Below are 23,734 nucleotides of genomic sequence, written 5' to 3'. Positions count from 1 at the left end.
GACCATGCCACCACTGTCGACCTCTAGCTCCCTCTTACACACAACTAATGGATAAGCTCCAAAACCTAACAAGGTTTTTCTATAGTGTATAGGTTTGGTATTTGAATTTCCTCCATCTACAAAAGATAATCCTAGAGTACAAACATTTGGAGCAACAATTTTATGAGATCAATCGAAATAAATCCAGAAGGTTTTATTAATTTAAAAGGCAGCCTCAGACTAATAAACAGCAGTTGCTAACCTACGAGAAACAAACAAGCGCAGTAGAACAAACTAATTTGCTTATTTTAAGCCTGGCATATCATTATTTTTTTGGCCAATTTCAATCAACAACAAAGTTTAGCATCCTAAATTAAAAAAAAAAATATATGGGTTATTAATAGAGAAATGCTAGAAACACCGAACTTGAGCAACAATACAAGAACAGCAATGTAACTCGCAAACTAGTCTTAAAGATTGAGCATTAAAAGCATCGACAGAGACAATAAACCAGGCAATGAGTTTGATTATAAAAAAACCCAGAGAGATCCAAAATCAACAAAACTGCTAAAATCCATCATGATAATAAAGGCTTGAAAAAGCTCAACAACTGACAGATACCATTTTTAAATCAAAACCTCAGCTTTGTAAAAAACCACCTGTTCTTGCCCGTCTTAAACCGCTCCTCGAACCTAGCCTTTGTCTCCTTGCAAGCAGTAACCTTCTTATCCTTGCTTGACAAACAATCAGCGGTCACAACATCTTTCAAGTCCACATCCAGCGTGTAACGTGTAGGCATCAGGTGCTGGTAGTTCACTAGCTTAATGAAGCACTTGACCCGGGATTTCTTGGCAGTCTTTTTGGCTGAGTCCTTCTTGATAACCTTGCTTGGGTACTTCTTAATCCCTGCAACCAAACAGTGGCCGTACGGGCGATCACGTGTACCATCGTCGAAGGACCTGACGATCACTCCTTTGCGACCTGCGTATTTGCCTTGCAGGATTATCACGGCTTTGTTTGTCTTCAAGAACTTCACCATTTTCGCTGCTCTTGCCGCTCTCTGTCTCTGTTGCTGCTTGCAAACCTAGAAGCACTGACGCTGGGTGGCTGGTGATGTTTATATGGGAAACGAAACCCTAGGGGCTTTGTTTTTAGTGGGCTGATTTGTTATTGGACTGGGCCGACAAGGGCTGAAAAGAGAGAAAATGTTAATAATTCTCATTTTAGTCCTTCTATATAAAACACGAGTAAATAAACTGTTGCTCTAGTTTTATTTTTGGTCATTTTCCTCTCTTTTTCTTATTTTCACGTCGTTGTTTATTGTACTGTAGAGACCAAAAAGTAATCTTATTATTTTTTTTTTATTTAATTAAAATCCTCATAGTAAAAAAATAATACAAGAAAAATAGTGGATTATATCTAAATATTTATAATTTTATTTTTCAAGAATACAAGTTACGTAATATATTTTTTTCTTGTAAACTTAAAACTAAGTCAATGGATATTGCAAATTTTATGAATAAGTAACTCAATAAATCATGATGCTAATATTTTGTGTACCTAAGATTATAGACGATAAATCATAAATTATTACTAATAATTTATTATTTATTTTATGATTTAATGAATTCAATATTAAAAGTTCATATAGAAAATAACTAATAAATTAGTTTTTTTCTTCAACTTCTTCTTATTTTTTAAAAAAATATATAAAAAAATTGTTTTAAAAGCTACAAAGATGAATTGAGAATAACAAGCTGATGAGTGGGAATAACACCATCTACAAATGAGTAAGAAAGCAGCAGTTTTTTAATTTTAAAATCGATGAGGTTTAATTTAGTTGAGTAAGCTTATTAATCAAATGAAAATGGATTAATTTAAGCTTTGTGATATTAAATAATGTAATTGAAGACTTCATTATACTTAGAGTTTGATTGCATAAAATTCATGGGAAAAAAAAACCAAAAATAATTAGATGAATATAGATAAAACAACTTGAGTATAAGTTAAAATTCGGTTAACTTGTTATACTTATACAAGAACCAACTAAATAGTGAAATTATAAGTTAAGTTGGGTCAAGATAGGCTAAGTTGACTTCCAAGACTGGTCAGGTTGAGTTTTGCACAATCTAACTCGTTTGATGAGATTTTATACAATAATTTCTTTTCTTTTTTCCTTTTTAAAAGTGATCCTTTTTAGGTGGATAATCCTTTATTAAGTAAAGATTCTCTTCAAGGGATAATGTCTACATAGATAAATTATCTATAAAGGATATTTTCATGTTAAGTGGATATTTCTAACACAATTTTTCATATGGAGTAGAGATTCTTTACAACAACTGACTCTTACTTAAATGATTCTCAATAGCGACTACTTATATATTGTATGAAGACTTCATCCAATGGAAAAGTAAAAACTATCTATAGTGACTAATTTCTTATTATTGTGGAAACAATCCTAGAGTTTCAAACAAATTGGCAAGTAGAGAAATATAAAATAACAAGTACAATCAATCATACAAGAGCACACAAGAAAGTTACATGGTTCAACAAATTAGGCCTACTTCATAGGCAAAATGACTAAGGAAATTTATTGTGAGGAAGTAGGAGATTACAGGGTGTCATACAAAATTACTCTTTTCACACAAGATCCTAAAATAACCAGAAACTCACATTTTCTCTCTAGCCACTAAAGTGTAGAAATTAAAGACACTTACAAATAAGCCTTAACCCTAAAATATGACAACTTTAAGTTTTTATACATGGACTAAGTACATTGGTATTCATTTTCTTAGTTGGACCTATAATTTAAAACAAATCCAATAAATCTCCATCTTATCTTAAATTGAGCCAACTTTTTGAACTCGTCTATGATTGTCCCACTAAACATCTTTCAAGTACTACATAAACCAATCAAGTTTAACCAATGCTTGAAGTCGACTATAGGATAGCTTCGTTAATATACTTGCAAGGTTCTCAGTTATAACAATCTTATTCACTAATACAACACATTATAACATGATATCTAGAATGAAGTGATATCTGACATTAATATATTTAGTTCTTTCATGGTACAACTTGTTCTTGGCCAGATGAATAACATTTTGGCTATCACAATGTATAACAATCAACTCATATAATAGACCAAGATTATTAACTAAACCTTTCAGTCATAAAGCTTCTTTTCACCACCCTTGTTAATGTCATATACTCAACCTTTGTTGTAAACAAGACAATAATGGATTGTAAACTGTTTTCCAACTAATGGCACACCCTAAGAGAGTAAAAACATAACTTGTTAACGATCTTCTTATATCTAAATAACTAGCGTAATCTAAATCTATAAAGCCCTTAACAGTACTTCTAGTGCTACTACTCATTTCATATACTAAGCTTATATATGTAATACTTATAAGATAATGGAGTATCCATTTCATGACATGTCAATGAACTTTATTAAGATTTCCCATAAACATGTTGACTATACTAACAACATGCCAAATGTCTAAACAAGATAACATATATAATGCTTTCAACTACACTAGCATATAAAACACATGATATGTGTTCTTTCTCCTCCTCGGTTTCTGGTGACAAACCTGAAGATTACCTGAAATAAGCTGGAAGTGGAGTACTTATTGGCTTGCAGTTTTGCATACCAAAACGCTAAAGTATCTTCTTAAAATACTTCCTTTATGAGAAGTATAACTTGCCAATGCTTCAATTTTTATGTATCTCCATACCCAAAATCTTTTTAACTACACTCAAATGCTTCATCTCTAACTCACCATTGAATTGATTCTTTAAATTGTTGATCTCAAACATGTTCTTAAAGGAAATCAATAAGTCATTAACATACAACAATAAATACACAAATAAGCCATCTAAGAGTTTTTTAAAATAAATACAACTATCACTCATAAAGTAATTATGTTTAAGTATAAAAATATCCAGCCTTTTGTACCATTACCTTAGTGACTACTTCAAGTCATACAATGCCTTTTTCAATAAGTATACATGGTCTTCTTTACATTGAGTAATGAAACCCTCTTACTAAAGCATTTATACCCTCTTATCTAGCTCACCATGTAGAAAACACTTAGCAAAAGAGTATATACTTGGATGAAACTATACTTCTTATCTGAAAAGAACTTTAATGAAGTTAACAACTTCTTTTTTGTGTAAAGCACTTAGCAACATGTGCTTTAAACCTTTTGTCGCAACCCAATTTTGGGTTCCTCTAAAATTAACCTTTTTCTTTTATACAAAAATAAAAGGGGAAAAAAGGTTAAAAAAAAAAATATATAGAAAGACAAGCGACTTAGTTAACAAGAATAGGTTGAAGAGGGATCTACATGCATAAATAAGAAATGAAGGGACCAAACTAGATATTTGATATTTTTAGAAATTCAATTGCACCCTTGAAGGTCCTAAATGTGAAAGGTAATGTAAATTCAAGGTTAACTTCAATGAATATTGGATAAATTTACTTAAAAATTAAGTCTGGGGACTTAATTAGATATTTAATAGTCTAAATTGATTTAATTAATGATCTAATTAAAGGTTTGATTATGTTTATAAATTAATTTAGGCCAAAATTAAAATAATTAATTAAGTGCAAGGATTTAATTAGGTTTTTAATGGGTCAAATAATTTTATTAAGGACTTAATTGGTGAAAAATCAAGTTTAAAAGCTTATTTTGAGCTTAATTGAGAATATTAGAATTTTAAAAGATCAAATTTAATTTGTACAAGCTTAATTAGATGAAATTGGGGGTGAAATTATAAGAAAATCAAAGTCTAGGGGTTAATTAAATTAGATGAAGTCGGGGGTGAAATTATAAGAAAATCAAAGTTTAGGGGTTAATTAAGGGTCAAATTGAACAAATTAAAAATTAAGGATCAATTTGAAAAAAAGGTCTCAAATCAGAGGCGTTAAATTAAAGTTTTTAATGGTGCAACTATGTAAATTAAGAATTTTCATGGTCAATTGTATGTTCATGTGCTACAATTGAAACAATATGGACCGAAATGAGATTTACAAAATCTTAATTCTCAAGCCTAAATTTTAGGGTTTAAAGAGACTATGTGTCACTCGCTTTTAATGAATAAACCAAGTAACACGTCTTCTGTTCCTATTTTGTTATCTTTTAAATCGAAAAGGTTAATCGGGTTGTCACATTCAAACAAATAAACATGACATCTCCAACCATCTAAGATACTCCAAACACCACCATTCAATAAAGAAGATTCCCCTCTACAAGGTTATGCCACCCTTGTTCGACATTTTATGTAAGAGTTGAAGGGTCAACTTAATGGTATGACCATTCTAGTAAAAACTTCGATTCATATATAATTATTTTAAAAGATTAATTTGCATATCATAACTATTACAATTTTGAAACAATTATTTTTTTTGAGGAGTTAGGTAGAGATAATATGTGTATATTTTATAGATAATTTAGCGGATAGCTTAATTTTTTGCATTGATTGATTGATTTAACGAATTATTTAAGATAAACAATTATTAAATAATCAATATTGAGTTGGTATTCTTAGCTCTACATGCCATTTTCTTTCAAATAGATTTGATTTTGTATATGCAAAATGATGTTTATACTTTTATTTTAAAGATGAAAGTGATCATAACCACAACTAACATCTCTTAGTGTTGCATAGTTTCAAGTCATGTTTGTCATCCTCCCAGCAAAATTAATAGCTATTTGCATTTAGTAAACTCAATATATGAACACCTTTTTTCATAAATCATATATCTTTAAAGTACTTTCTAGTATATATATTTTTTTTAATATTTTCTTGGTTTTATAAGTGTATATTTTAAACCATGATTTCAAAGATTGGTATTAAACAACTAAAAATAACAAGTACCAAATGCTTAGTTATGATATCTTCTCATTAATATGGGGTGAAGAGGTTCTTACTACTATATGGTGAATGTTGGTTATGCTAGTAGAGGCTAGTAAATCTATTAGTCATGAATTAAAATAGTTCTATAAAAAGCAAACAAGAAAAATTTTAGAAAACTCAATTCCTAACCAACTCAATATTAAATAATAAAATTAAAAAATAATAATTATTAAAAGTAACAATTAAAAAAAATAAAAATCAAATTTAATATAAAATAAAACTAACAACCTTTTTTCTCTATTCTAGAGAGACTCATTAAGGAAAACTAATGAGAGATAAAAAGAAAAAGAAAAAGAAAAAGAAAAAAATGAATCACCAAAACTGCTTTGAAATTTCAACATTACCACACACTGCCTCATGAAGATGTTATTATCAACATGATTCTAATGATACTAACTAAGAGTTAAATTTTTTTTTTACTATTGTGAGGATCCATATCAAAATGATCAAAATAAATTATAAATAAATTTAATATAAAATGATAAAATTAAAAAAAAAATAAAAAGAAATAAAAAAGCAAAGTGATCAAATAAAATCAAATGAAAAAAAAAAAAACTCACTTGTTACATTCCACGGTGCATTGTGAATGTCGTTATAGAAAAACCACCGGATCTTTTAGTTTTCTTTTAATAATTTAATTTAATTAATTTAGGCAAGAGCAGTCAAATGTTTGAAGAACGGAGTGCATACGACATGCCGGTTTTCTTTCAGAAGCAAAAATACAAAACGACGAGTCAGCTATCAGATTTAAAAGCAAAAGAAAAGAAAACAGCTCGACTTTGTTTTTGATATTTCTGTTGAAAGGCGGCGATGAGTGAAGAGAGCACGAAGATGGAGACGAAGGAAGGGAGCAACTTGTTGGGCTCACCTACCTTCACACAGCTCGAAAATGGCAGGTTCAAGTGCCTAGAGAGTGGACACGAAATGTTAGCCAAAGACAAAGAATCCTATTCACACAGTAAACGCTGCCGTTTGGGTCTGATAGACTTTGCTCTAGCCAACAACAAACCCCCTCTCAACATGTTCAAGCAAGACCCTCTCTCTCGGTACTTTTCGAACCTTAACTACATCTTTTCTTTTCTGGGTTTTTGTTTTTCTAGTGATTCATTTGGATATTTAACGTTAATTTATGTAATAAAATTTTGTTTGTTTTTTAGTGCAAAGTTGATATGTAAATTAACCGGGGATACTGTCAACAAGTCTGAGGAACATATTTGGAAGCACATCAATGGGAAGAGGTTTCTTAACAAATTAGGTTTGTTTTTTTTTAAAAAATTGTACTGTAATTTTGCACAAGTATTGGCTTGTGTTTCTTTTTAAGATTTGAAGAAATGATTGTTGTGGACAGAGCAAAAGGAAATGGAGAAATTGGAATCCAATGGACTGGTAGCGGAGGAAGTTGAGGAAGAATTGAAGTCGAGCCAGGATGGTGCTAAGAAAAAGAAAAAGAATAAGAAGAAGCAAAACAAGGTTGAGGAAATTATTTCTCAAGTAAGGGATTCTTCTGATAAGGACAGTGATTTAGAAGAAACTGATTTCTGGATTCCACCTGCTGGAGAACGCTGGGACTTTGACGATGGAGGAGATCGGTGGGGTTCTGATGCGGAGTCCGAGCACGAAAGCCAGGAAGAAAATGCAGCAGGTGTGTGTTGCAAAATAAAAAAAAGTATTAGTGTTTAGTGTTATGATTCTGCTTTCTATGGTTTTTATGCAAGCAATGAAGCAATTTTTGGGACAGAAATGTAAAAGATCAGAACGATGGTGAACATACCTAGGTTTAAGAAATATTTTTTTCCAGACATTGACGAGTTACCCTAATGGTATAACCACAGTTCTTAGCTTAGCACAAACTCAGACTAGCTTCAATACAGTGACATCAACAGCATATATAGTACAGTAGTGATTTGTTACAAGGTGAGATGTGTTCAAGTGATGGTGGCATTAGCTCGATTTTATTCTGTCAAATTATTTTGCTTAACCTTGGCAACTTGCACGGTAGCGTCATCAAAGTTTACTTTGATATTGATGGCTTTCGCTTCTATTCTTTCTGTGTGCTCTTTTGAAAGAATATTGCTTGCATACTTCTTCTTTTTGAGGGAAGCCAAATAATCTTGGTTTAAATGGTTGCGAAACAACATTTCAGTTCTGCCTTGATGTTGAGTTAGCAAACTTACGTAGAGCTACATTTGTATCCTCTTTAATTTGAGTATATTTTCACAGAGGATGCAGTCGAAGATAATGACGAGGAATCAAAAGAGCTCTCGACGCGGTATGTTTTTTTCTCTGTGTTCCTGTACTTTCTTGGAACTTCATTTTCTTCTTCATGGTGGCTTTATTTAGAGAACATTTCTTTTTTGTTCTCTTTTGCAGGGCTAAGAGAATGTCAATTGAAATTGGACCCAGCAGCTCTGCTTCTAGAAAGAAGAAGAGCAAGAAGGACCCTGCAAGTTGATCGGCTCAAATACATGTGACTTCTGAGAGATTGTAAAACAAAGTATTTGGACTGTTACCCGTTTGCAATGTCAAAAAGTAAGTCGATGTTAGGAACTAGAGAACTCGATGTCTCCAAATTGGTTTCCTCCTTAAAGATTTTCCTTGCGATTGGTTTTTTTGTCTAGTAAATTATATGAAATTAATCATTTTGAAGTTTTGTTTGATTGCCGTTTGTTTTAAATCTAGCAATGATGAACATTCTACTGACTTAGGGGCGTGTGTGTGTGTTCTTTTCTCCGTTTCACAGAAACCAAACATATCTCCTCTGAAGAGAAAGATGCATTTTGCATGTAAACGCCACCTCGTGAAAATATTGCATCAAATTATTTCAGTTGTGGAGTATTCTTCCCCTGATCTAGCAACTGCCGTAGTTTTTTCATTTCCAGTAGCCTTCACATTTCTCTAGAGCACAGTAAATTCCACTGGTACACGTAGTGTTCTCTCTTCGGGCTTCAAGATTTTTAAGGATTGTAATTAAATTTTTTTACTAGATACGAATTCTTAAACAACCGCACTTGAGGAATTCACATCCAAAATCTTTTTAATAACCCTCAAATCTAGCATCAATCTTGTTGTAATCATAATAATATATTTTCTTGTATCTTTCTTAACTCGAAGAGGTTTATTATCTATCATTTCTGAAACAAAACTTCCTCATCCCAATCAGTTGCTCTCCATAAGTATCACATATGAGTTCTCATAAAAAAACAAGAAAAAGGGGAACAAGAGAAAGTGAAATGATATTTTAGAGAGATGGACTTTGAAAATATATATGCTGAAAGTGTTAAGAATAAAAAGATTGTGAACCTTTAACTTGAAGGATTCATGATATATTTATAGCTTATGAGTTGTTTTTTTGTTAAGAGAAGGTTAAAATGTAATTTTATCATTGTGATATTTTTGAGTTGTATTATATTCAAAATAATATATATTAGATTAGTATAAAATATAAAAAGACATGCCTGGAGTCTCAAAGGTGAGCGTTGGACTAGGAGCACATGCTCGAGTCTATTGTGGTGCTGGGGGTATGGCCAACATCCTAAGAAATTAGGCGTTGGCATATCCAACACTTGATCTAGGTGTTATGCTTAGACCTAATAATAGGTGTTCGTGTGCCCAGCACTCCTAACTTTTATTGGGCATGACATGCCTATTAAGGTGTCACGCCTAACAAGCAAGGTTGGGCGTGATAGCACACCTGATATGGGCTTGGGTCACCCTGCTTGAGCCCATGTATCTTGGTAGTAATTGGGCTTAACCGTGGTAGCCTGTTTCAAAAAAGGATTTTTTTGGGCTTTTAGGGGTTTTTTTTTGCCCTATTTGGAGGGTTTTTTGGATTTATTTTATTTTGATCCAACAATAGCCCCCAAGTATTTGTGGTATTAATCTGCAAAGATTTGTAAAAATATTCAATTACTATGATGAGTTCGTTGAAATTTCTTCATATGAGAAGAGAGGTTGAAACCTTAGGTAATAAACCAAAGAGCCCGTGTATAGGGGTGTGTATCATGTTTAAAAAAATTTCTAAGTATTTGGAAGGGAACCATGAAGGGCTTAGAAAAGTTCTTAGTATGCGACCTTTATGGGATGACATAAGACATGGGAGCTCTCAACTAGAGGGTGGTGCTAGTCCGAGACTGCATTAAAGAGATGAGATATCCAAAATTAATCTCTGGAAATTAATTATAGGCCATATAGAACTTGGAGAATGTGAAAGTTTAAGACTGTGTTGGAGAATAGGGGATTCGAAATTAACCCCATGATCTAGACCATGCTTTCTTGTTTTGACATCAAGTACAAATGTGTGCGTTCCCTGCATCTGGATAATTCTCCATTTCCTCTCAAACTTAAGATTGTGAGAATTCAAATTAAGAAATTATGAAGAAATTATTCAAAACTTTGTTACAAAAAGAAAGGTTACTGAAGAAATTGCAACAGTAAAATCAAGTTAACAATATTACCTGAAATGTTGAGTGTATAACATAAAGATTTTGATATATTTTACACGTACAATGTTGGCTAAGCTTTGCATGGATATGTTGTACTCTCAAGTCGATTGTGACATCATTATCTCCTCCTCTAGGGATTATAACATCGAAGTATGTTTTTTTTACAGCAGTATAAACTCTTCAAAACTTGGCTTCACTTATTGAGCGTACTGCAAATATATATGTAAATCATATGTAACTTGCTTGTAAGAGGAATATCCAAAACCCACATTACTCATACTAGTGGAATGGTAATTGCTTGACTGGAATACAAACATCAACATCTAAGCTGCAAGTGAATAAAAAGCAAGATAAAGTCTTCCAAGAACTACTTAAAACTTGTTTCAAGTCAGAATGACCAAGGGAACTTCATTTAGCAATGATTATGGAAGTTGGATTGAATCTAGCAACTGAAATTTCAGGAAATCAATGAACTTCACAGACTTGGTCAAGCATGTTCTTGATATTCCTCCCTCTTTCAACAATATCACATCGAATTCCCCTTGCAAGTCGAAGGTCAGAATCTGCACGGTGAAATTATTTTTAATGGTTATTTATAGGTGACCATTATTGGAAACAAACAGATGAACATGTGTTATATACAATAAGCACCCGTGGTATAAAATGCTTCATCCTTGTTCAAAATATGCATTACGTATATAGTTTTTCTTCTAATTACATAGCCTACCTTACATCTCATATTTTCTTGCATGTTTATTCGAAGAAAATCTGTATATTTATTGAATTTCTCTAAATAAGAAATACAAAAGAATATGATATCAACCTTGCAAAAGAAGATTATATAATATATTATAAATATTATACTGAATTCTATTGTTAAGGAGAAGCATTCAACCTTGTAATAAAATGAAATCACTATTACCTGGATATTAATCATCATGAGTAACGAAGTCAACACTTATGTCAAAGGAAATTTGATTGTATGGACGTTTTCAATTTCAGAAAGCAAAGCCCATAGTTGTCTTAGGAACATATAAGTTGTATCGAGAGAAACTTGTTTCATAATATCTCTAGAAGCATGACTAGGTTGTAGCGTGATCAGGTTTGAGATTTCATAAATTCAAATTTAATAGGTTCAAAACCTGTAAAATAAATCATTTTTTTGAAGCTTAACTAAAAAAATTGACTAATCTTTATTGGGCTTTACCAAGGGAAAGAGCCTAATCCCATGGGCACACACACAACTATATTTTTGAATCTTGCTTTTCCTACACCCTTAGGTGTATAAAAGTCCTCTAAAGACCTATTGTATTTTCTTCAACTTTAATACACATGTCAGAGATATTTTCCCTCATTAACACATGTGTTAATGATATTTTTCTTCATTGAAGTTATCAGAACAATATTATACTTTAACCCTTCATCTCTATAAAGAGACTCATGAGCTATAAATAGACCATGAATCCTTTAGCCAGAAGGGGTTCATAATCTTTATTTTCTACTGCATATTTATTTTCAAAGTATCTCTCTGTAATGTTATTGTATTTTTTCTAAAAAAATCATTGATTTAATAATCGAAAAGTCCCCAAATTCACCAAAGAGGACTTTTTATATGTATCAAACACCCGCTTCCAGCCACCTTGGCTATAAAGAATGGATCAAATTATCAGAACCAAGATTTTAACTAATTATCCAAGACATAAATCTTGCCCCCATACTACTCAAATTTTTTATGACATCATTATTGGTGTCATCTGTGGATGCTGTTAAAAAAACTATTGGTTGTTTTTCTAATGACATTTCCAAGTCATTCAATGACACACAACCATAACACACATGAGCTAGAATGCTTGATGGATCTACCCATTACCACGAGTATTTTTTCCCATTCAAACTTCCAACAGCTCATCAATCAAGTGCAACCCATCACCCAAGTTGTGTTGGTTACTTAAGGGGAAAATCAAGTCTTACTACCTCAGCAAATCTTGGCATCAGTGACATCCTCACCCTTGGAAAGGATTGACCTAGTGTCTTCCTAATGCAATAGCATCACTGTTCAAGGAATGGATCAAAAAGCTTCCTAGAGTACAACAATTCAACTCAAGATATATTATATTTGATAGGAAGTAAGTTTATTTTTAAATTAAAATAATCATCTCTAACATACACTTTCTATTTACAAATCTTTGATGGGAGCTTCTAGACTCTTGCAAAATATCCTTAAAAGAGGTTCTTCCTAGTGTTGTTGCATAATCTCCTTGTAATGAATTGACTTGGTCTCTTTAATGCAATAACATCACTCTTCTTGGGTTCTCCTCTACCTCTTATAAATATTTCTAAGTATGAGCATCATTATTGATACATCTCCTTTTTCTTTTAGAAATTTTCTAAGTATAGGCTCACTCTCTTTGGGTTTTCCTTCACCTCTTGGGAATTTTTCTAAATATTAGCGTCGATAAAGATTCACTCCCCTCAACTTCTTAGAATATTTTCTAAATATAGGCTCACTCTCCTTGGGTTCCCCTCCATCCTTTGAAATTTTTTTAAATATAGGCGTTAATAGGGATTTGCGCCCCTGAACCTCTTAGAATATTTTCTAAGTATAGGCTCACTTTTCTTGGGTTCTCCTCTGCCCCTTAGAAACTTTTCTATGTATGGGCATCGCATGGGTTAGTCCCCCCTGCTCCTTGGAAATTTTTCAAGTATAGGTATCAATAGGTATTCGTTCCCATTAGACTCTTAAAATATTTTCTAAGTATAGGCGTCGACATTCTTAGAAAGTTTTATAAATATAGGCCTACCCTCCTTCAGTTCCCCTCATCCACTTGGAAGTTTTCTAAACACGGGCCCTACCCTCTATAAGTATGAAATCATTACAAAAATAGGCTTATCTTCATTGGGTTTCCCCACTCATTACAAAAATTTTATGAGTATGAGATTCACTATGGTTTCACCTCACTCTCATTTGGTCCCCCTTTACTCCTTAGAATTATTTTTAAGTACAAACTTCGACATGGGTTCCTTTTTGCCTCTTGAAAATTTTCTAAGTGTGTGTCGATAGGAATTCATTTTTCTCAGTTTCTTAGAAAAAATTTTAAATATAGACTTACTCTCAATGGGTTTCTCCACTGATTAAAAAAAGTTTCTAAGTATAGATTCCTTTATAGTTTCACCTTACCCTCCTAGAAAATTTTCTAAGTATGAGTTTCTTCATGGTTCACATATAAGTTTTTTTCAAACTCATTTGTGTGCAGGGTAATATATGAGAAATGTTCCTATCTGGTATATTTACCAAGGTTTTCACCTCATTTCTCATACAAAAAGAAAAATTTAACAAACTCATCATACCAGGTACTTTTACAAGTTTTTACGTGAAATTATCATAAAGACTTGGGGGGATACTAATAAATATAGATTTAATAGGCCAAAAAAACCCTTCAAAAAACCATCTTCCTTGGACTCAACCAAAGGAATGACTCACTCTCCCTTGGGCTCAGCTAATGGAAGGACTCAACTCCCTTGGGTTCAACCTAGAGAAAAAGCCTAGTCTTATGGGTACAACTACATTTTAGATTTTACTCTCCTTACATCGTTAGGTGTATAAAAAGTCTTCTAAGGATCCATCATATTTCCACTAATAGTAATATTGTGTAAGGGATAGCATGTAAAAGTCCTCTAAAGGCCCATTATATTTCCATCATTATTAATACATATGTCAAATATATTTTTTCTTATTAAAACTATCAGAGCAATACTATGATTTAGCCCCTTCTCTCCATAAGAGACTTGTATGCTTTAAATAGACCACGAATCCTTAAACCATAAGAGGTTTGGAATCTCCATTCTATACTACATATTTATTTTAAAAGTATTTCTTTGTAATATTATTGCATTTTCTCTAAAATAAATCATTAACTTAATCATTGAAGAGTCTCCAAATTCATTAAATGTGACTTTTTTCAGGTATCAAACATCTATCTCAAGCCAACTTGGCTAGAGAGAACAAATCAGATTGTCAAAATCAAGAGATTAATCACTTATCCAAGATCCAAGCCTTACTCCCAAGCTACTCAAATTTTTACGACATTATTAAAATTGATCATATAATAAATGGTGTATAAGGGAATCTTCAAAGATTCATGAATTTATCACCATTTGGTCCTTGTGTTTATTGTTGCTAGATTAGTATTTTGTTGACCTTATCCTTTAGGTATTTGCTGTTATTGATACTAATGATGCTCCAGAATTCAGTATGTCACGAAACTTGAGTTTTTGAATGTTTGGATAATGGATGATCACACATTTATGTTAATCTTTTATTCTACATAACTAAAGTTGTAGAGGGTTGGTGACAAATGTCTGGATTCCTGTAAAACAGTTTCTTTTGGCGGGATTTAGGAACCCTCTAATGATTAAGTTGGTGACTTTATAATGAAGAGTTGTAATAAATGAGCATTAAATTCTAAGAACAAGAATGTTTGTTCATAGATCATGTATGATAAATGCTAAAAATACATTCTAAGAGAGTGAAGATTGTGAACCTTTTATCTAGGTTGTTCAAAAAGTATTTATAACTTTTGTACCTTGAACTTTTTTCCTCTTATTCAAGGGGTCAAAAGTCTTTTCTTTTTTTACATTCAAGTAGGGAGGGAGACCCTTGCATTAACATTAATGTTGATGTAAGTGTCTCCTTACACAACATTAATATTAATAGGAATACCATATGCCTATAGAAAGTGGCCTTATATCATTTTGCACATGATATAAATATCAATGAGATCAATTCTTGTAATCAACATAATATTGATTGATGTATGGATGACTCTTAGTGGAATTTTTTGCATGACTAAAGTGTAGGGAGATGATGATCCTAGATTCTCATATTGGATGCTTGGATCCAAAGTAATCCTAGGCCAAAGGATGTTGGGTCTGATATTTTGTTGGACCCACAAGCATTTGGGCTTATCACGTAGCCAAACTCGAGGAATTTGGGTTTGGAATCTTACCTAGATTCACATGCATTTAGGCATGGCACGTAGCCAAGCCCAAGAAAGATGGGTCTGGTATGCTGCCAAGCCCCTTTTTTATGGGTTTTGACTTCTTTTCTGGCCTTTATATTGAGTCTTATTTCTTTTAGTCCTTTTAACCATGGACCTTAAGAGGAAAAGAATTTTAATATGAAATGCACTAATTCATCAAAAACTATACAATCAATTCAACTTTCTTCTCTGATGATGTCAAAGATTAATTTGTACGTGGTCCATCATATACAAAGGATATTCAAAATCTTTCCAATCTAAAACTGTTTGGAGTCACCATCCTTTGCACAATTTCTTGCTTTATTGACAATGAAATCAATAAAATGTTCAAATAAAATAATGGTAAAGAACCTATGTTAACAAAGATCTTTATGTTAACTAGGTCACGAATATGAGAATCATGAAGAGCTACAATTCCTTCTAAAATAATGATGTATGAAGGGTTAACCCGTGATTAACCAAAACAAATAGGTATGAGCTCAGAAGAAAAATCACACTCATCAATATCATGAATCTAGGCACAGAACAAAAATCAATGTTCTGTATAATCATTTTAAAGAACAAGAGACAAAATCATTTACTTATGAGATATGATTGTGGGGTTAAGAATTTTCTTTATGTTACTTTTGAAGCACTCACACCAAAATTCCAAATAAGATCAGAAAGAAGGTATGCAAAGACAAACAAATAAGAATACTTGCCAGGATGATCAAATTTATCGTCATGAACTTTTAACAATGTATCATCCTTAAGTAGTGATGAAATGAATCTTATAAATGAAAACAAACAAATTACTCATTTTGTTTAATCTTAAATATCATTTAAATAATTGACCTAGTAAAAATTAAACATAAATTTTAGTTGATTGACAAGAACGATGCATTAATCATATAGCTAAGAAATGATCATATTACTCACAGTTGTTTTTCTAGATACAGTCTTACTAGCAACACCTAAACAAATATACTTTCAACATCAAGATATTAAAATATACAAATAAATATAACATAATTGAAGTAAGAATTAAAATAATATATTTGAAAGAAACATTAACATTAATTAACATTATTGTCAACAAGGAAACTAATTTAGGTCAACATTTTATTGTTATCCCTATTTATCCTCTCATATTTTTCTATTTATAAGCAATGCAATGCTTGACTTCCTTCTTATCCCTAGATTTTTTTTTATCCTCCAAATAAAGATTCTTTCAATTTGTTCTTTTAAAATTACTTTGATTTTATCCTATGTTTTTTCATTCTCTTTTATTTTTCAAGTTTATACCTACTATAAGTGTCAATGATTGTTTTGAAATTTAATAGTATTGCAATTTTGCATTAGAAAGTTTAGAATTGTTAGAGGGTTAAGATTAAAAAAACATGGATCAAATTTGACTTTGAAAATAAAATGACAACATTTTTTTTTCTTTTTTTTTCAAGAGGAGTGTAAATCTACACTTTGGTCCATCAATTTAATTTTCTCCCCTTATGAAGTCCCTTCTAATTTTGGATTTTTTTTATCCTAAACTTATTTTTTCTTACATTTCAATTCTAGGTCTTCAGAAAGTTAGCAAAAAGTTTTGGGGAGATAGAAATTTTTTTGAGTATCCAGATTCCAACCATCAATAATTGTGATTTTGATATTTATGAATTCCTCTTTGAATTGGGAACTTAATGAAGGTAGTTTTTACCTTCAATGATGCCAAAAAAAGTAGATCAAAGCTTAGAAAGTTTTTTTTTTTTAATTTACTTTTAAAATTTTAGACTGATTGGAATGTGTTTTGTTGCTAAAAACAGGATTATAGAGGGTTATAGGATTTGTTTTCATGTTTTTAGGTAAAACAAATGGTTAAAATATGGGTTTTTAGGGGGTGCCAAAACTTGGAACCTAATTTTTCAGTGACCATTAAAAATGACATATCATCTGCTCAAGCAAATGACGTGTCGTCCACCAATTAAAAAAAAAACAAATGGGATAGACGATAATTGTGTGGTCTACCCTATTAAGAAATTCAAAAAAGAAAACAAGTGTACGGGCTTGTGTTTTGAGACTTGGGCACATATGGCTAAATTATCCTTTTCACAATAATTTAAAAAAACATTTCAGGGGTGTGAGAGAAGCTGCGTCGCTTCAACGATGCGTTTGCCATCATATAGAGGTTAAAAACTTTCTTCTGTCGTGTCATTCAATTCCTCTCGACATCGTTTTTCTCAATAGGCGGCGTGTGTTTAGTTTTGATAGACATATTATCTCTAGTGCTTTTTTTTTTCTTTTTTTTTCTCTCTCCTCCCTTGAGATTTGCACAATGCATTTTAAATTTCACAACAATCCTCTTGGTTAAGTATATTTGAGTATCAATCCTCATTCTTTATTTTTAATTTTATCTTTTAATCTTTTTGTTTTTTGATTTTTTCAAATTTAATCCTAATTCTTTTTTAAAATTTAAAAGTAGTTTCCTTGGTCGGGTATATTTGAGTATCAATCCTCAGTCTTTTACTTGTTTCATTTTTTGTTCTTGGCTCTTTTGTAACTTTATTTTTTATTTCTTTTCAATTGTATCCTTGAATCTAGGTTTTTCATTTTAGAAGTTTTAAAAATTTAGTCCTGATTCCTTTTTTTTTTTTTCATTTGTTTCTAACCTTTTTTGTAAACTTTCAAGTGTTTTCAATTTCATTCTTTAAATGAAAATTTTTATTTTTTTAGATTTTATCCTCATTCTCTTTGGTGATTTCTTCTTTAATTCTTTTATGAAATTGTTTTTTCTTTTCAATTTAACCCTTCAATCCAAAATTATCCATCCTCTAATATATATTTTTTTCAAATTTAATCCTTATTATTTTAATTATTATTTTTTTCTTTTGAATTTTTATAATTTTATTTTTTTTATTTCATACTTTAACATTTAATTTATTGAAATTTGATTTTCATAGTTTTTCTAGTTTTGAAGTTTCCATTCAAAATGCTCAAGTCATGGGTTCACATCATTTTTTTTTTTTACTTAATTTTTTTTATCTCATTACATGACATTGATTTATTATTATTATTATTATTTGTAAAATAGGCTTCATTTTTTTATGTTTTTTTTTATAAGATTATCTTGATCTCATAATCTAACACATGATTTTGACATATTAATTCAAGTGGACTCACACTTTTTCTTGATTTTTAATTATTGTTTTTTTTCTTTTAGTTTTTTTATGTGATATTTTTTTCACCATTCAATATTTCATGTTTCCGATAAAAATTAATCTTCATAATTTTATCATATTTAATATTTCTAATCAAATGGTATGCAATTCAAATTTTACAGGTTAGCACAAGTTTTATTCGAAATTTTTGTTTTATCTTAGATATTTCTTTTCCTTCGCACGTCATATAGCAAGTAAAAGAAAATTGGGTTTGCCTGATCAACGGAGGTCTCAAATCAAGGCAACGATCATGTAATTTGTGGGCTCCTATTTTTCTATGCATAAACACTGAAAGATAAATCATTAAGCAATGAAGGTTTAAAGAAAAGGAATCAAAGAGGAAAGAGTTGATGCAAAATATTGAGGGATAAAAGTTCCAAAGGTTAGCTGTGATGTTTGGTAGTGACATTTGAATAAATACAGTACATCATCTCCTAGTTTTAATAGTTCATTAAAAGATTGTGGTTTCTCCTTTTTCTCCCATGGGAGTTTGGAACTACTCCAGAGCTGTGCTGTCTCCTGTGTGCTGGGATATTCTACCAATATATCATCTGTCTCGTGGTTTCGTCTCCTTTGCAGCCGATAGAGGATCTTACTCTAAAAATGATGACACAACACAGGGCCTGGCTTCCCATACGTTCTTGGGTGGTTAGAAACTTCCAAACATGTAGCTGAACACCTTCAGAGGAACACAAATACATCAAAATTGTATTGATCAATTGGATAAGAAAACCAAATTTGCAGAGAGAAGATTCCCTGTTATCTTTTGCAAAACTACTCCACGCAATTGAAAAACAATGTTAGTCTTGAGTATGTTACTCTACACACAATATTTTAGCTGACTGAATTAACATTGAAATTCAAGTTTCACAAGGAATCTCCTTCAAGAAAAAGAATTGATAAGAGCATCACCTTGCATCATGCTCACATTGCTGATACCCCTCCACTCCATAACTTCTTTCTTGCAATCAAAACTCGTTCTTCACTCAAGGAGAGGGCATCACTCCTTGGTTCTACCTCTGATAACCAACGATCCCACCTTAAGGCAGTCACAAATTTTCGGATATAGTTTATGATTAAGGGCTTGTCTCTTATTATGACAAACCCATCAGGCCTTAGAATCCGATCCATTTCAATTAATAGATCCTCCACACTGCACCCATGCTCCTGAATCTCAGAAAATACTCCCCAGGCATGAAGAAGATCGAATGTACGTGGGTATGTAGAAAATGCTTCACACCTATAAATTATATTATGTGAAAGTCATTTAGAAACTCGAAAACAAGAGTGGCACAAATGAGAGAGCCTGGAAGAATAGGAGCACTATACAGTAGTTAAACACCATTTATTTGTTCAAGTGCACCATAGAGAAATTCATTAGCAGAAAGCAATCATGGATTAACATGGTATCTAGATAATTATATGGATGATCAATGCATGATCCTTTTCAAATCCTAATTAAAGCAGTCCTCCTACTTGAGCTACCAAGACAGCAACATACAGTGGGAGAAAGTTATGAGTGAGTCTCGGTTATGCTATGTCCCATTAGAATTCATATCATCACCCAGACAGGCAATTGGAGTTCTCGCATAAAATCATTCCAAAAGTGAAACACAAAGTTCAAATTCTTTGCCTTTTAACAGCTTGTGCTAGAAACAAATATCTTGCTCTTCACCATAATACATGCATTGCATAAATGCTTTATTTTATGAGTCAATTTATTGTCAATGGATCAAGTTTCTTCAGACAAGACCAGTAATATTTTATCTATGACACATGAACAGAAAATGAGCTCTAGTTTATAGATATAGAGCAACCAGGATAGAGAACTTAGAAAGCCTACATCAGTAAAAATTGTTGACACCAATACCAAGGTGAGCCTCAAGATATATATATATAAGGTTGGTTAAATGCATACCAATCATGAACTGTTCCAATTAAGCCACGATCGTAAATGATCTTCAATCTAGCAGACATGTTGACTGGAGCAACGTTCATCACCCAGACATCTGTATCTTTGAGAGCAGCACCAAAACCCCCAAGGTTTGAGTTCATATCCATGACATTTCTGAAGTAATTCTTCCGTACAACAGATTTCATCTGCTTCCAGTACTCATTCACTCTAAATTGCCAAATGTTCTGCACCACAGGAATATTTATTTGCTGAAGGGTATCATAATAGTAAAAACGAGGGAGGGGGGGAGCAATATATATCATTTTTCTGCGATGCTATAAACTTGAAAAACCTACAGTGTCTTCATGGAATTGTTCAGGACTGACACCAATGTCTTCCAACCGAGGGGATGCTGCAGTAAGCCTCTTTGGCCAAGGAACTAACCCGCTTCCTCTTTGCTTGTGCATCTCTGTGTATAAATGGCAAGTTTAAGAGACTGGAAAAAAGATTAACTGAAATGTTAAAAAGGCTTAAAAGCAGTGACAAGTAAATTAGACTCTTAACAAGGTCATTAAAAAAAAAAAAAAAGAAGCAATAAACAGCATTTTCATAGTCATTTTTCAGGTATTAGGTGCAAACCAAAGAATCTATTCTCAAAATGTATCCATACTTCAACCCAGTCAAGGATATCGACTTTTCTTCCTTTATCTGGTTATATTACATCATATGGCCCAGTTATAGAGTATAATGTTTTAAATTACATGTGTATGTTGATCTGAATTCCCAGTATCCAAACAAAGTTAGCAATTCCACCAAAGATGAGAGTATCAGCAAAAACAATCCAGTGACTTCTGCTCTGTAAATGTACACTCTATTGCTACTTACTTGCTGAGTAGGGGGCTATGCAGGCCTTCATGTGCACATTCCAAGTTGCATCTGGGTCATCACCAGTACTGCATAGCGGGGGCTGCGTCCCAGGATCCCTCTTCAAGTAACAGCCATTACCCAATGGTTTTTGCCAAATAACAGTCTGATCTTTCTTCACAGCAACCCTCCAACACATTCTTCTTAAAAGGTCATGCATTGCATTCCAGATCCTTCGATTTTCTGGATCAAGTGCATAGGCTTCAGGAGAGGAGTAGGCAAAATACCCTCCAGGTCTTAGTAATCTATCAAGTTCTAACAAGAGGATTCCATCTCTCTGGAGCCAATCAATACGGCATCGAGAACAGTGAGCCAGTTCGAATGATCTACTTGGATAAGGAAGTCTTTTAGTGCCTAAGACACCGAGAGTTGAAGGAATCCCTCTCTCCAGTGCAAACTGTATTTGATTCTCATGTACATCATTAGGTGCAATGGACATAGCTATAATGCTGTGGGAAAGAAGATAAGCTCCAAAACTTGCAACTCCACATCCAACGTCAAGAACATTTCGGATATTCCCACCATTGTGAAGTTTATCATTGGGAAATTTAAGCATCTGTACCAGCAAAAAAATAAAACATAAGCTTGGTTAGACTCACTTTATAACACATTTAAGCGAACAAAACAGAAGATCAAGATATTGTATTACCCTAGCAAGAGAAACAATGTACTTATTTGCTCCATCATGAAAATGGGTTCCTCCACCAGGAAAATTTATCTTCTCCCCATTCACTACCATCCAATTCTGATCCGACTTCTCTTGCGCGAGATGTGTATGAGGTATATTTGCTTTCCAAACCTCATCTCTACTCTCCGGCCACCTTATAGGGATCTGGAATTCTAAAAATTGATTGATTTCGTCCAAATCAAAACTAACTGCAAAGCAAAAATTAAACAGACACATACACCAGCAAGAACACTCTCACAAACCTTGTAACCAATAGGAGGTGGTATAAGACAATTAAAACGCCGCTCCGGAGGGGGACAATGCCTTTCATAATGCTCCATTAAAGTCAAATTTGGCTTCAATTTCATTTGGTAGATAAGGTTTCTATCCAAACATGGTATCAACTCTGAGTGTTTTATATCACAGATCTGTAATAGCCGACCAAAACACACAAAAATAACAAATAAGTTGATCTAAAAATCATTACTTTCACAAACTTATAAAAACAAAAATGCATACTTTGACACAATTAAATCTTAACAAAATGCTAAGAAGAAAAAAACATACTTCGGCACAATTTAATACTAACAAAACAATGCTTAAACACAAAATCAATCAAAACCCAGTTCATATTTGTTAGAAATTAATAGGGAAAACATACAGGAATGCTTTTGGGGACTTCTGGGTTATGTTCTTGGTCCTCTAACAAATCATCAAAATCCCGGATATTCCCGCCGAGAACAGGATCCGTGCCGTCATGTTCGCCGTCAGATCTGGAGAGAGCAGGAACAAAAGAAGATCCATAGTACAGACAGAGCAAGCCCAGAAGAAAAATGAAGGCGATCAGAGCAGAGGTTATTTGCTTGGCAGTGTAAAGCTTTTCGCTTTTTTGCTTCATTTCTGAAGAAAATATCGGAGCCGTCGAATTCAGTTCGTCAAGGAGAGGAGAGATTTTTAACAGTGGAGGAGATTTTCGCGGGGTTTAAAGAAAGCAAGAAAACCGGACATAAGAGTGGACTGCCTGCCTGACTGACTGACTGACTGCCTGCCTGCCTGCTTCAACCTTGGGCACAACGTGCGGTCTTCAAAGATTCTTGTTTTGCTCCTCTACTTCTTTATTCCCAAACCTCAATTTATTCCCAAACCTATATATGCATTTTCGATTACATCTCAATCTTCTAAATTTTATCAATTAAGTCCCAAATGTTGTATCTTTTATCAATTTCTTTCATAGTTTAAGCCTACTTTGCATATTTTTATACACTAAAATAGTGTCCTTTTGAAAAAAACATTTGATGGAAAAATTAATGACCCGTTTATTTACTGGAAAGTAATTTCTTTTTAAAAAGTGAATTTCGGGAAAATGAATTATTTTCAATATTTGGTAATATAATGAAAAATAAGTTAGAAAACACTTTTCAGTGTTTGGTTATATCATCGAAAATGAACTAAAAAATAACTTATTAATGTTTTATTTTTTTTTCAAGTTTATTAAAATAATGAGGAAAAAATCTTACAAATTAAAAAGTTGAATGAGAATGAAGTTGAAAAAAAAATATAATTTCATAAATTATCTTAAATAAAATAAATATTAATCAAAATAATAGAGATCAAATCTAAAAAATAAAAAAAAAATAAAAGATGAAGAAATTAAAATAATAATAATTAACATT

The 23,734-nt window shown here is 32.3% G+C and overlaps 3 protein-coding genes across 4 annotated transcripts; 1 reads left to right on the top strand and 2 right to left on the bottom strand.

The window, feature by feature from the left end:
* Positions 1 to 485: 485 nt before the first annotated feature.
* LOC118050569 (large ribosomal subunit protein eL27x) lies at positions 486 to 1,085 on the bottom strand. The gene has a single exon (XM_035060958.2). It carries the CDS (start codon positions 1,016 to 1,018, stop codon positions 611 to 613), a length of 408 nt encoding a protein of 135 aa, XP_034916849.1. The 5' UTR covers positions 1,019 to 1,085; the 3' UTR covers positions 486 to 610.
* Positions 1,086 to 6,678: 5,593 nt separating this feature from the next.
* LOC118050579 (uncharacterized) lies at positions 6,679 to 8,564 on the top strand. The gene is made up of 5 exons (XM_035060968.2): positions 6,679 to 6,953; positions 7,065 to 7,162; positions 7,256 to 7,549; positions 8,128 to 8,176; positions 8,278 to 8,564. Exons 1-5 carry the CDS (start codon positions 6,718 to 6,720, stop codon positions 8,357 to 8,359), a joined length of 759 nt encoding a protein of 252 aa, XP_034916859.1. The 5' UTR covers positions 6,679 to 6,717; the 3' UTR covers positions 8,360 to 8,564.
* Positions 8,565 to 18,910: 10,346 nt separating this feature from the next.
* Positions 18,911 to 23,172, bottom strand: LOC118050589 (probable methyltransferase PMT9). Of its 2 annotated transcripts, none has more exons than XM_035060974.2 (8): positions 22,723 to 23,172; positions 22,325 to 22,489; positions 22,044 to 22,226; positions 21,356 to 21,950; positions 20,827 to 20,939; positions 20,495 to 20,715; positions 19,489 to 19,816; positions 18,911 to 19,255 (listed from the first exon to the last, which is right to left on the bottom strand). In XM_035060974.2, exons 1-7 carry the CDS (start codon positions 22,957 to 22,959, stop codon positions 19,501 to 19,503), a joined length of 1,830 nt encoding a protein of 609 aa, XP_034916865.1. In that variant the 5' UTR covers positions 22,960 to 23,172; the 3' UTR covers positions 18,911 to 19,255; positions 19,489 to 19,500. The 2 variants fall into 2 exon arrangements, with proteins under 2 accessions (XP_034916865.1, XP_034916871.1); XM_035060980.2 differs by having other exon boundaries at positions 18,911 to 19,247.
* Positions 23,173 to 23,734: the final 562 nt, after the last annotated feature.

The sequence above is a fragment of the Populus alba genome, chromosome 16 (genome assembly GCF_005239225.2).
Source record: "Populus alba chromosome 16, ASM523922v2, whole genome shotgun sequence".
NCBI lineage: Eukaryota > Viridiplantae > Streptophyta > Magnoliopsida > Malpighiales > Salicaceae > Populus > Populus alba.
Note: the sequence above shows the minus strand (reverse complement) of the source record. Positions and strands in the feature narration are given on the sequence as shown.